The sequence below is a fragment of the Dasypus novemcinctus genome, chromosome 6 (genome assembly GCF_030445035.2).
Source record: "Dasypus novemcinctus isolate mDasNov1 chromosome 6, mDasNov1.1.hap2, whole genome shotgun sequence".
NCBI classification, from domain to species: domain Eukaryota; kingdom Metazoa; phylum Chordata; class Mammalia; order Cingulata; family Dasypodidae; genus Dasypus; species Dasypus novemcinctus.
This window is the reverse complement of record NC_080678.1, coordinates 11,547,917-11,560,649: the sequence shown is the minus strand read 5'-3', so window position 1 is coordinate 11,560,649 and position 12,733 is coordinate 11,547,917. Positions and strand designations below refer to the sequence as shown.

The following is a 12,733-nucleotide window of genomic DNA, read 5'->3' as shown; positions in this document are numbered from 1 at the left end:
TGACACTCCTGCTGATCAGGAAATATTCATTTTCATTTCTGCTTTGAGAAAAATTTCTGCCTTTTTCCCTCTGCTCCCAACTGTCCAACCGGCCTGACCCAGTCCACAGCTCTGGGAGCCCCACTGATCCCTGGCTTTCACGCCCTGGCGTCATCCGTTCCCCTTGGTGTGGGGTGGACTTTCTGACTTGATTTGAACAAAGAAGACAAGGAAGAGGGGATGGGGTGTCACTTCAAAGGTCAGATTCTGAAAAGACTGTGGCTTCTTCTGGGGTGCTCTCTCTCTGATCGTCTGACCACCGGGGAAGCCAGCGGCTGTCTGTGAGGCAGTCACTAAGTGAGCTGGGAGCACATCTCCTGAGGCCTGCTGACTGCCACGCGCGGCACGGGAGCGCCAGCTCCTCCGCCCGTCGAGCCTGGAGGTGGCGGCAGTCCTGGCCAGCAATGTGACTGTGGCCTGGTGAGGCATTCTGAGCCAAAAGGGCCCAGGTACACCAGGGCCAGATCTCTGACCCACAGAAACTGTGAGATAATTAATGTTTGTTGTTTCTAGCCACTAAGTTTTGGGGTAATTTGTTACGCAGCAACAGATGACTAGCACACTGGGACTAGTCTCCTTTCAGCTGTCCCTACTCAACTTCTGCTGGGACTCAACATGAATAGGAGCCTCCTGGAGTTCAAACAAGGCCTCTTCCCCGCAGCCACTTAAGAAAGCCCCCTCCTTTTGTATGTCTTTTCTGAACATGTGCACTACAATGTTCAAAAGTTGGGTGCATGACCTCCAAAGAAATAATCGAAAAGTTCAAAAATATCTCTGATTTCATCTCCCTTTGATAAGATTTTTCCAGCATTTAGAATGTGTCCTTTTTCCTCCACAAGTGAATAAAGAGGGACCACTTGGACTGATGAGTGCCCAAATGAGACAAAGACTGCTGCCTGTGTCACACCTGGTGATGGTACACTCCTGTCTTCTCAGCCCTAGGTCTCAGTGGCATCAATTTCTCACCACTGTATCACCGCTTTCTTTTTTCCTAGTTTTCTTCTCATTTAAAGAACAGTAAGAGCAAAATGCATAGCACTGTTGTGACAATCAAACTGAAGGTTGTATAATAGCTCAAAATGTGTATCAGCTAATGTATGAAATAGGAAAATGTACATACTGTATATTGGATAGTTGAATTTTTGGTATGTGAAAAATTGACTATATTCTATCCTCTCTTCATGCTTACAAAACAAATACTAAAAGAAAGTATGAACAAATTCTTAACTTACTTTTGTGGGAATGGGGGAGTGGGAGAGTGGAGGTGGTCCCCTTGGCAACCACAGCCACTGATTCTCTTCCTGGCTGATATGCCAAGTTTGGGTGAGTTGTGCTACACAGAAAAGCTACGCATCCTCTTGTAGTTAGCCCAGCAACTCCCAACCGCCTTTCTCCCCAAGCGGATTTTGTTTCTGGAAAATGTGCTTCTAATTCCTAAACTATTTTCACTCATACTGCACATTCCCCCCAATATTTTTAATCTCATTTGAATCAACTGAACATTTTAAAGTTACATGTTTATTTATTCACAATTGCTAAGCACTAAGTATTTTAAATGTTTTAATGTTAATTTTTAATGATTCACTGTTTAAATTTGGTGCTTTAAAAAATATTATTAAAATTCAAGCCCATTGGGAAAAATGCCAAAAATTTAAGCACATAATAAATATATAATGTATATAAATTATAAACACCTGTAATACCAGTTTCCGGAGATAATTACTTTTAATAATTTGGTGATTTTCCCATTAGGCTCCCCCTCCCCCAGGGGAAGGAAGGCTACCCATCTATTTCAGTGTCTATATTTTTAAATTAAATTGAAATTGTACCATTTCTCTACATTGTATTCTGCTTTTTCTTAATATAACATTGTATTTTCCCTTCTTATAAAAATTCCTCCAAGTCATCACTTTAAAGATCACAGAGCCCTTCCCCTTCTCTTGGACAGTCCAGTCCTAAAGGTGTTAGGTGGGGCAGAATAAAAGCAGTGTCCTCATAGAGGATGCCTGCTGCCAGGGGCCAAGTGGGGTGAAGGAGGGCATCAGTGGGGGAGAAGCAGCATGGAGATGGGTGATTGGTTCCAGACAGGGCAGTGGGTCAAATAAGTAAACAGATGACTTGGGAACCAGGTTTCTCTGTTAGAGAGGGGAGCTGCAAACAGAAATGGAAAAACTAGAACAAATCCTATGGTGCTGGATTGGAGTTAGAGGTAGTGCGGTAAACTCCCAGGTTTCAACATACCCAAATACATGAAGAAATAAATACAGATGTGTACGTGAATGAGTCAGTGTGGGTGTGGAAGGTTATTTATTCCCAAATCCTGTCCATCGAAAAGGCCAATAGCAATTAATACACCCAGCACCCAGATGTTGACTTCTAAATACTGTTCTCCACTAAAAGGAACCAGGGCTTCTTGGAGGAAAATGGCTGATTTCAGGGCTGGGGCAGAGAAAACATAAGACAAGCCTGGAACATCTCTGTGCAGCAGGAAAGAAGGAGGTATTCAAAGACTGATGGGGACATGTCAGAAGGACATGGGAGTCACCTTGAAGGGTCTGTTACTGGTCACATAGAGGATAATTTGAAAAACAAAATAAACATGTTTAGTAATGGATTATAGCCAATTAAATAATATAAGAAATTATGAATCTACACTGAGATAAAATAATTGAACTGAAAGTGTGATGAAGAACCAGTTATTTTCATAGACTCAAAGCACCTCTCCACAAGATATTTACTAATTTTAAAGGAAAAAACAGTAATGTCAAAGTGGAAGAGCTTGGAAAACACTACCTAGATCAAGGGATCAAAGTGAACGTCATCAGTAACAAGGCAATGAGAAAAACATGGTGATATTCTGCCAGAGATGTATATACCCTGGATGAACCTAATTGAGGAAAAGTCTGACAAACACAAACTGGGGACCTTCATGAAATTCAAAAAAAGATGGAGAAATGGTTCCAGTCTGAAGGAAACTAAGGCATGTGGTTGCTAGATAACATGCATGACTCTGAACTTGAATCTTTTGCTGTAACAGACACTACAGGGACAAGTGGTGAAACTTAATGGGTCTAAGAATTTGATGGTCATAGTATTATATATACATGCTAGCTTCCTGATATCAAGAGTTGTATTGCAGCCATATAGAAAAATGTCCTTGTTTGTGAGAAATATATACTCAGCTATTTGGGGGGTGATATAGCATCATTTTGGCAACCTACTCTCCGGAGGTTCAGGAAAATTCAGGTTCTTTGTATTATACTTGTAACTTTTCTATAAATTTCCTCTAAATTAAAAATAAAATTATAACAGAGAAAAGTAGCTACGTAATCATCATATAGACAATTTACTTAATTGTTCCCCTATTATTGGATATTTGTGGGGGCTTTCATTTCTTCACAATTATAAATAATGTTATGATGTACATTCTCATACAGAAGACACTTCATTTGTCCTATTTCAGATTATTACCTTTGGATACCCAATCAGATAAGGCATTAGTGGGTCAAAGGGTACAAACACTTTAATAGCGCTTTTGGATACATAATGAATGACCAAGTGTTTTGCAAAAGATTTGAACCAATTTTTTTTAACATATCAATTATATTTTGATACATATATATAAAGCATACAATTGAACCAACCTTTAATACTAATTAGCAATATTTAAATATATTTGTCTCACTGTACCCTTATCAGCAGTATTATATATTTAATTACTTCTTGAAAAATTTAATAAGCAAATTATATTTTTAAATGGAATTGACATATTTAATTTAAAAAACTACTAAGCCATTTTCTGGTAGTTTATTTTAATCTTGACTGCTTACCTAGAGAAGCAGTAGCACTTCCAACCACATACACTGACTTGGCATTCCATTCTTCTTTCAGAGACTTTTTCCAGACTGTAAAACATGAAATTACATGTGAGTTGCAAATACCAAAGGGGCCCACGGTTGCTTGTTCATCCTAAGAAACTTGTGAGCAAGGAAAACTACTAATAACTAAATCTAAAGAATATCATCTCAAACTAATTATATTCCATAGGCAAATTTTTAAAAGTCACTTTGGTAAATGTTTCAGTATGCCTTGCTTGAAATATTAACTGGTTTCCACAATTGGCATTCAAAGCATTTTTAATGTGTACTAGCAAACAAATACAACTTGCAGAATTAATTTGCATGGTAATACAAAGTGAAAACATGTAGACTTTTAAAGAAAACACCACTGGTCATTATAAAAAACAACTTAAATGTCTAATAAAGCAGTAAAATTGGTTTTACTGGGGACATAAATCTGAAAGCAGGCAACGAAATGTAATTTCAGATGAGAGGGTTCATTTAATCCATTAGGTAAAGATAATAAATTTCAAGTCCGTAAACGAACACAATTTAATACAGAACTCTACCATGTTGTGACTAAAAAAATAAATATCTTTAAATTTGGATTAAAGAAAGACAGAGAGAAAACACTGTATAAATACATAAGGCCACTAGGCATTCAATACGTTTTTAGAAGGAAAGAGCAGTTCTTCCTAAAATCCGATTAGGATCGTAACTTCCCTTTAAATTCAACAGGGTTTTCCTATCTTTTTACTCCTATGGGAAATTCCCTTTTGAATAGTAACCAAAGATTGAGTTTTACCTTCTTTCTTACCACAGAAATGTAAATAATATTTTTAATTAAGAGACTATGCATGGCATGTGAACAAATCATTTTCTAAGCCTTGCGGCAGAACTACCATTGGAGGGAGCACTGGAGGAGGATCAGGGGTGTTCAGAGCCAGCTCTGCCCTGAAGTCCTCTGAGCTCCTGGACAGTCAATTAACCCACCTTGTCTGTTACTTCAGCAGGAAAACTGGGATTAGCTACACCTACCCTGCCTATTTCACATGGTTGCTGTGAGTCACGACGAGAAAATATAGGAGCAGAGCTTCAAAAGTGGTAAAGCACTATACCAAGTTACAGAGCATGTTCTCACCGTGTCCTCATCCTCCAGGCACACATAAAGGAAAACCATGTAACTTAAGCAAAGCACCCCAGGCCCAGTGGGAGAGAGCACACCTGCTCTCCATTGTGAAAACAACAGTGTTTCCAAGCATAGCTCCTCACCCCCAAGAAAATAACCAAGCTTTTTTCTTTAACTAGAGGTGAATGCGTATATTAAATCACCAAGAAGGCAATTTTTAAACTATAACAAAAGCCTAATGAAAAATAAAGAAAATAACAACCAATTGCCACTGTCATTTATTCAATGCCCTCTAAGTACCAGGCAATGTCCTGAAAGCTTTTCTTTGGGATTCAAACTCTGTAACGCGAATCACAAAGCTGCGACTTACAGACCAGGTAGTGTTGGAGAGTTTCACACCCTCTGTTCTTCAGGCTCCTCATCTGTCACGTGAAAATAATAATCGTAGCAACCCGCAGGTTAAAGACTTAGGCGTGTCTGGCCCACAGTAGGCACTCAATAAGTTCTAGTTAGCTAGCAGACACAGTAAACCTGTGATACAGCTATGGTTATGCCTTATTCATTCATTCATTCACTCATTCATTCACACATACATACATACCAGGGGCTGGGGATTGAACCTAGGACACCATCTATGGGAAGCCGCATGCAAGCACTGAGCCACATCAGCTTCCCTGAGTTGGTTTTCTTATTTGTTTCACTTGCTGTCTGCTTTTTTCAGGAGATACTAGGATCCAAACCCGGAACGTCCCATGTAGGAGGCAGGCACTCAACTGCTTGAGCTCCATCCACTCCCAATGATGCCCACTTAAAGACAAGGAAACGGAGGCTTAGAGATGTCAAGGAACTTGCCATGCTCAGAGGGCCATCTGAACCCAGATCTCCCTCCAAAGCTCCTGCAGGTCACAGCTCGCCCTGCTGCCTCCCGCTCATAAGTGTAACGTTGCAGGTAAGAGCACGGACTCTGTGGCCGGTCAGGACTGGACTGAAGCCTGGCTCTCCGTTGACTAGTTCTGTGACCTTGGACAAGTGCGTAATGTTCCCAAGTCTCAGTTTTCTCACCAGAAAAATGAGGATCATAGTAGTGCAAGCCTCTTGCTGGTTGTCCAGGGTTAAGTGAGACAAGGAATGTGAAGTATTTAACACAGAGCCTGGTATACAGTGGATGCTTGATAAGCCATAGCTACAGAGCTTTTCGATTAGGCAGGTTGTTGAAGATTGGGTCTGAAACCCTGGGCAGTGCCACTGGCACACCGTTTTGACGGAGAGAGAAGGAAGAAGAAGGGTCAATGAGATGGCTGTGTCATAACGCATCTGGTACAACACTGTTTTCCCATCTATGGTTGGATTTTCCCATTATCCCCTTGAGGAAAGTGGTACTTGGCCAATTTTCAGAGAAATCTAGTGCCCAATATATTCTGAGAGGAGATACAAATGCCCAGCAGCCTCGGTGACACCTGCCTGGGTGCTTTAGATGCAGCCCACGCTTCTGCTGTCCACGGAATTACTAAGCACTCGCTTCATCAGAAGGTTAGCAGGGGGAAGCGGACTTGGCCCAGTGGATAGAGCATCCACCTACCACATGGGAGGTCCGCGATTCACAGCCCAGGCCTCCTTGACCCGTGTGGAGCTGGCCCATGCGAAGTGCTGATGCGCGCAAGGAGTGCCCTGCCATGCAAGGGTGTCCCCCGCGTAGGGGAGCCCCACATGCAAGGAGTGCGCCCCGTAAGGAGAGCCGCCCAGTGCGAAAGAAAGTGCAGCCTGCCCAAGAATGGTGCCACACACACAGAGAGCTGACGCAGCAAGATGATGCAACAGGCAGCGGACTTGGCCCAGTGGTTAGGGCGTCCGTCTACCACATGGGAGGTCCACGGTTCAAACCCCAGACCTCCTTGACCCATGTGGAGCTGGCCCATGTGCAGTGCTGATGCGCACAAGGAGTGCCCTGCAACAAGATGATGCAACAAAGAGAAACACAGATTCCCGTGCTGCTGACAATAACAGAAGCAGACAAAGAGGAAGACGCAGCAAATAGACACAGAGAGCAGACAACCGGGGTGGGGGGAGAGGGAGAGAAATAAATAAATAAATAAATCCTTAAAAAAAATGATGACGCAACAAAAAGAGACACAGATTCCCGAACAGCTGACAAAAACAGAAGTGGACAAAAAGAAGAACACACAGCAAACAGACACAGAGAACAGACAACTGGGGCAGAGGGGAAGGGGAGAGAAATAAATAAAATAAATCTTTAAAAAAAAAAAAGGTTAGGTCATTCTACGTTGGACATGACAAAACTGTTTTATAGATGAAAGGTCACTTTCTGCTCCCACCAAAGGTCACAAATCATGAAGAAACTTGGTACTTAAATGCTTTTTGAGCTAAAAGTTATTATAAATTTTCAAACCTGAACTGCAGCTATTTCTGGAATATCATATGCCCTGGGGGAGAAATAAGAGTAAATAAATATACAGTAGGATTCACAGCAGACCCACTCTCACCTTCAGTTTTGTTGTCCTTCTCCAAACACAACTCCACTGCTTCCACTGCTCTGGGGCTGGTGAAAATGAGTCCCCCAAAACTTTCAGGATGAGACAGCTGCACACCAAAAAAAGCAATACAGGCATTTTATATAACGGCTAAACTCAATATCTCTCAGTGAACTGTAACCCAGAATCACAGGTAAGAGAAGTAGGTAAAAGCATAACAGAAGCAGTAGGCAAACTAATTCCTTCCTTCCTCCCACCCATCCATCCAGCACATTCTGAGTGCTCACCAATGGGCCTGGAACCATTCTAGAGCTTTTATAAGCAAGTGAATTAATTAGACACTAGCATATCCTACAAGCAGCTCACTGCTTAGGGGAGAGACCTTTGGTTATGAGTGTAACCGGAGCAGAGTGAGGGGCAGTCTGGGATTGGGGAAGGGGGACGTAGGTAGGAGGGTAGACTTGATGTGCACTTGTAATAAAACTGGAATAGTCAACAGTGACATCCATTCTGAAACCCAGATTTTCAAATATAACAATGCAAATTCGTGAAGGGTTCCATATTTTTCTTCGGCAGCACATATACTAAAATTGGAACGATACAGAGAAGATTAGCATGGCCCGTGAGCAAGGATGACACGCAAATATAACAATGATATAACTGACTGAACACTCCTTCTGAGCTGGAGACTGGGCTGCTTTGTACATAGTACCTCACTGAATCTGTTAAACTACCCAGTGATATGGGTGGGATTAGTTTCATCACATAGATTAAGAAAAAGAAGCTGGGAAACAGTAAGGAACTAGTCAAGGCGAGTGGCCAAGCAGAACCCAAGGCGTGCCTCTAAGACTCCAGGTTTGTGCTCTTACTCACTATACAACGTAAGCTTACAGAGAGCTCAGGCATCCCTCAGGCAGCACACTGCCCATCGTAACGGGATAGGCTTCTGGAGGCTGGAGGATTTTAAAGACCTCACTACATGACCGCTTCTTTCCCCTTCCAAAGCTGACACAGAAGAGGAGCCCATACCAATCTGGGCCCCCCTACATAGCTGCCTAGGCACGCAGACCCAGCGTGTGGGGACAGAATAGATGTCTGTTGAGCAAAGTATTGGGTGAAGAAGGGGAAGACAGAAAGTCTTTCCAGAAAGAGCGGTGGGCAGGGTGTTGAGGTGCGGAGGTAAATTCCTGGTGCTAACAGGGGCTGTGGAGCCCAGGGAGCAGGAGGGGCACACCCGCCCCACAAACTCACCCCTGGGGCTCTTGTCCCCTTGTCTAGGAAGGAGCGGCTCTGGTCGCTGGCAGTGACTAAGTGCCTACTGCTGCAGGCTCCCTGGACAATGAACGTCCACCTGGAAATGTGGTGGGCTTTGCTGGGCAAGGCTCTTGCAGTATCTGTTACTCCCCAGCCAGCAGCAGGACTGGAGCTGTGGGAGAAGTCCTGGGTTTGGGTGCCAAGCCTGCCTCTTCCTTACTGGAGGCCTTGGCCAAGTTGCCTAACCTGGACCTCAAATCTAAATGGCCTGATCTCTAAAATGGGAAAAATAACATCTGCCCGGACAGGGGTGGACTAGATAAGAGGATGAGTGTGCAAGGGTGCTAAGAGCCGCTGAGAGCAGTGCAGGGGTTCACGCTCTCCCCGTGCCCTCTCCTGGGCCTCTACCCAGACCTGTCTCTTCAAGTTGGGGCAGCTTCCAGGAGGAGCTGAATTAGAGGCCCAGCCAGAGAACCCCGACAGCAACAGTGCCCTGGAGCTGCATGAGGTGGTGCTCCCCCTGTCCTGAAGTTTGGTAGTGAAATGAGGGCTGGCGAGGCTCCCCGGACAACCACCCCGAACTGGTGCTCAGACACTGCAGGCCTTACCTTCTCAGAAAGACTGGGAAGAGACAAAAACTCAAAGGACAAAACCGGGATCAGAGTGGCCTCCAGTCCGCATAATCCTAGTTCCTGCAAATGAAAGAACATAGTTCTGCACTGGCCAGGCTTCTCTGAAACTAAGGGAAGGGTCATGGGATGATATTAACAATGAAATCTGGGCCAATTCCCCTGTGTTTGAGCAGATCCCCCGGCCTCCTGAGCTTCATAAATAAGGAAAAAGAAGACAGCTAAGCTCATGCTTACCCTGATATAAGGGTCCTGGCCACAGTCGTCCTCTTTAGGGTCTTTCAGTACAAGAACCTTCATCATGATGGGGCAGTCCTTCTAGGGCACTGTGACAGACAAGGGAAAGAGATGCGAGTTAGACCCAAAGACCCCTCCTTCGTGACCCTGGATCAGGCGGCACGCAGGGCAGAAGGGAACCAAGGCTTGCTGATGGGACTAGCCCCGGCCCACTATGACAGCCTGCAGGGGCCGTTCCTTCTGAAGACCGGTCACTGATAAGGCCCAGGGGAGCCTGCTGGAACTTGATAGCATTTGGAAGGACAGATGAGAGCTATTAGTTAAAGCCACAGGTCCTGCGCATAACATCAATGGCTCTTAAAAGAGAAGTGATACAAACACTGGGACCTACGGACAGCAAATAGAGAAAGTGTTGTTCACTTTAAGGAGATAAATATTTCTGTTTCAAGATAAATACACTCAGCAGCACATAGACACATCAGTTAGGATGAATCAGGTAAAAATTATATTGCCTCTACTTCTCAAAGGAGGTCTTATAAATGTTGCCAAATATCATTAATCTTCCAAAAATTTTCTAACAACCTGGAAAACAATTTGTTGGTATATATAAAAAAGGCTTATGTGGTTCATACTCTTTCTTTCTATAATCATTTCTAAGAATGAATACTAGGGTAATACTTGTAAATGTGTGCAAAGATTAATATAAAGATGTTCTTCTTGGCATTATTTATAATTGCAAGTAACTGGAAACAATGTAAATGACCAACAGCAGGAGAATGGTTAAAAATTATATGAAATCATTTTAAAAATCATAAATAGTTTACTTACATGGAAAAGGGATCACAAAATAGTTAAGGGCAAAAATGCAGGAATCAGAATTACATAAATATGTGTGTACAAATGCACCAAAATATGACAAGATCATGCACCAAAATATTAATGGTGATTCTTTGTTATGTCATGGTGGCAGTTTAGAATGATTATTTTCTTCTTTATCTCTTCATTATCCTCCAATTTTTTTTACAATAAACTATTCTTCTTGTATTAAGGGAGGAAAAGTGCATTATACTCATCCCCAAAGGCCTCAAAATAAGTGCTCCTACAAAACTGCAGAATAAACTCCACAAGAAGGATAGACTACCATCCATAAGCATTAGGCCTTGCAATCAGTTGCTTAATAAATATGATATAACATTCGATTATACTCAAATGGAGTGTATTGTTTGGAGCAGAAATTTAACTCTGGAAACAATTACTTATAAACCACTACTGAGTACACTCCTGAAATATTATATACCTATGCGACACCTTTGGAAAATTTGGCCCCAAATGAATTGCTTTGTAAGCAACCAAATCTGCATGAACAAATAACGATCATGAAATCAAATTCTAATTATTACAACTATCAAGCTGCTAGATCAAGGTTTTGGGGAAATGGGCAGTATCATTTCTATCATTACCAGAAGTTACTCAAAATTTGTTTTGCATAGAAATTACGACCCTACCTTTCTGGTATGATCAGTTTTATGTGTCACCTTGGCTAGGCTATATTGTCCCCAGTTATTCACAAACATACTCCAGGAGTTGCTGTGAAGGTATTTTGTAGACAGGAGATTATCCTAGATAATTGGGGTGGGCCTGTCTCAATCCTTTGAAAGGCCTTAAGAGCAGAACTGAGGCTTCTCTGATGGGGAAGAAATTCTGCTTGAGGACAGCAGCTTTAGCTGGCACCCAAGAGTTCCAGCCTGTCCTTTCTGCAATCGTGTATGCCAATTCCCTGGACTCAGTTTCTTACTATACATCTCCTGCTAGCTGTTTCTCCGATTGAATGCTGATTGATACACCTTTCAGTTTTTGGGCTGCAGGAAACTGGCATGTCCCTGGATGGCAGGTAAAACTTGGCTGTTTCTGCTAAAGCACAAGGCTGGGGATTAAAAGGCTGAAGCTAAATGCTGTTGCAGCCACAGTCCTGTAGGCAGACAGTTTTCCTCAGCCCCTACCATGTGCTGCCACAGGCTGGGTCTGGGATACAGAACCCCAGACACTTTTTCAAAGGGTGTTTAAGTCATGTTTCCAAATACCAGGGGTGAGCTCTCAAAAGTGTATGTACACAGAAGCGGACTTCGCCCAGTGGTTAGGGCGTCCGTCTACCACATGGGAGGTCTGCGGTTCAAACCCCGGGCCTCCTTGACCCGTGTGGAGCTGGCCCACACACAGTGCTGATGTGCGCAAGGAGTGCCGTGCCACGCAGGGGTATCCCCGTGTAGGGGAGCCCCACGCGCAAGGAGTGCATCCCGTAAGGAGAGCCGCCCAGTGCCAAAGAAAGTGCAGCCTGCCCAGGAATGGCGCCGCACATACGGAGAGCTGACACAAGATGACGCAACAAAAAGAAATACAGATTCCCATGCCACTGACAACAACAGAAGTGGACAAAAAGAAGAACACGCAGCAAATGGACACACAGAGTAGACAACTGGAGCGGGGCCAGGGTGGGGGGGAGGGAGAGGGGAGAGAAATAAATAAAATAAATCTTAAAAAAAAAAAAGTGTATGTACATAGTTCTTGGACACAGAGGCCTCCCCTGAGCCTGGAATCTCCATCAGGGAAATGAGGTCTGCATTATCTACTGCAGGTGGGGAGGGGATGGGGCTGGAGGAGAGCCAATGACATGTAAACAACAAAGACAGAGGCTACCTTCAAGTACCCATAAAACTCCACGTGGTGAGGCGCAAGGAGTGGGTTAGAGTGCTGGTGGCTAGTTCTCTCCAGGGTGAGTGGTGAAGACCTCTCTGAGGAGGGGACATTTGGGTTGAGATCTGAATGACAGAAGCAATGAGAAGCATTCAGTGTGAGGAAGAGGCTGGCGATGTCCCCAGGAGAGGATGGTGTGGCTGGAGCATAATGCACAGCGTGGATTTTGGATTTTATTAGAAATGGGAATCATTGAAAGGCTTGAGCCAGGAGTGACAATGATGAGATTACACTTTAGAGAGGTCACTGGCTGCTGGAGGTGGGGACACAGGCAGGTTAGGTAAAGATCAGCTATGGCTTGGACCAGTCGTGGTAATGGCGGTGGTTCTAGAAGTGATTGAGGATTCACACTGAAGACAAAATGAC

The 12,733-nt window shown here is 43.5% G+C and overlaps 1 protein-coding gene and 1 non-coding gene across 5 annotated transcripts in view; one reads left to right on the top strand and one right to left on the bottom strand.

Moving 5' to 3' along the window:
* The window catches only part of UROS (uroporphyrinogen III synthase), a 29,827-nt gene that overhangs the window by 15,834 nt on the left and 1,260 nt on the right, over positions 1 to 12,733 (bottom strand). For all 4 annotated transcript variants that reach the window (XR_011648975.1, XR_011648976.1, XM_004446671.5 and 1 more), the window contains exons 2-5: positions 9,617 to 9,705; positions 9,359 to 9,442; positions 7,509 to 7,605; positions 3,870 to 3,944 (exon numbers count right to left, since the gene is read on the bottom strand). Coding sequence is in view for 2 of the 4 variants with exons in the window: in XM_004446671.5 (XP_004446728.1) it covers positions 3,870 to 3,944; positions 7,509 to 7,605; positions 9,359 to 9,442; positions 9,617 to 9,682 (322 nt within the window). In the remaining 2 variants the exon portion in view is untranslated. The remainder of the gene's footprint in view (positions 1 to 3,869; positions 3,945 to 7,508; positions 7,606 to 9,358; positions 9,443 to 9,616; positions 9,706 to 12,733) is intronic.
* On the top strand, positions 8,059 to 8,163 carry LOC111767300 (U6 spliceosomal RNA). The gene has a single exon (XR_002799159.1). It is a non-coding gene; the product is annotated as a U6 spliceosomal RNA (small nuclear RNA).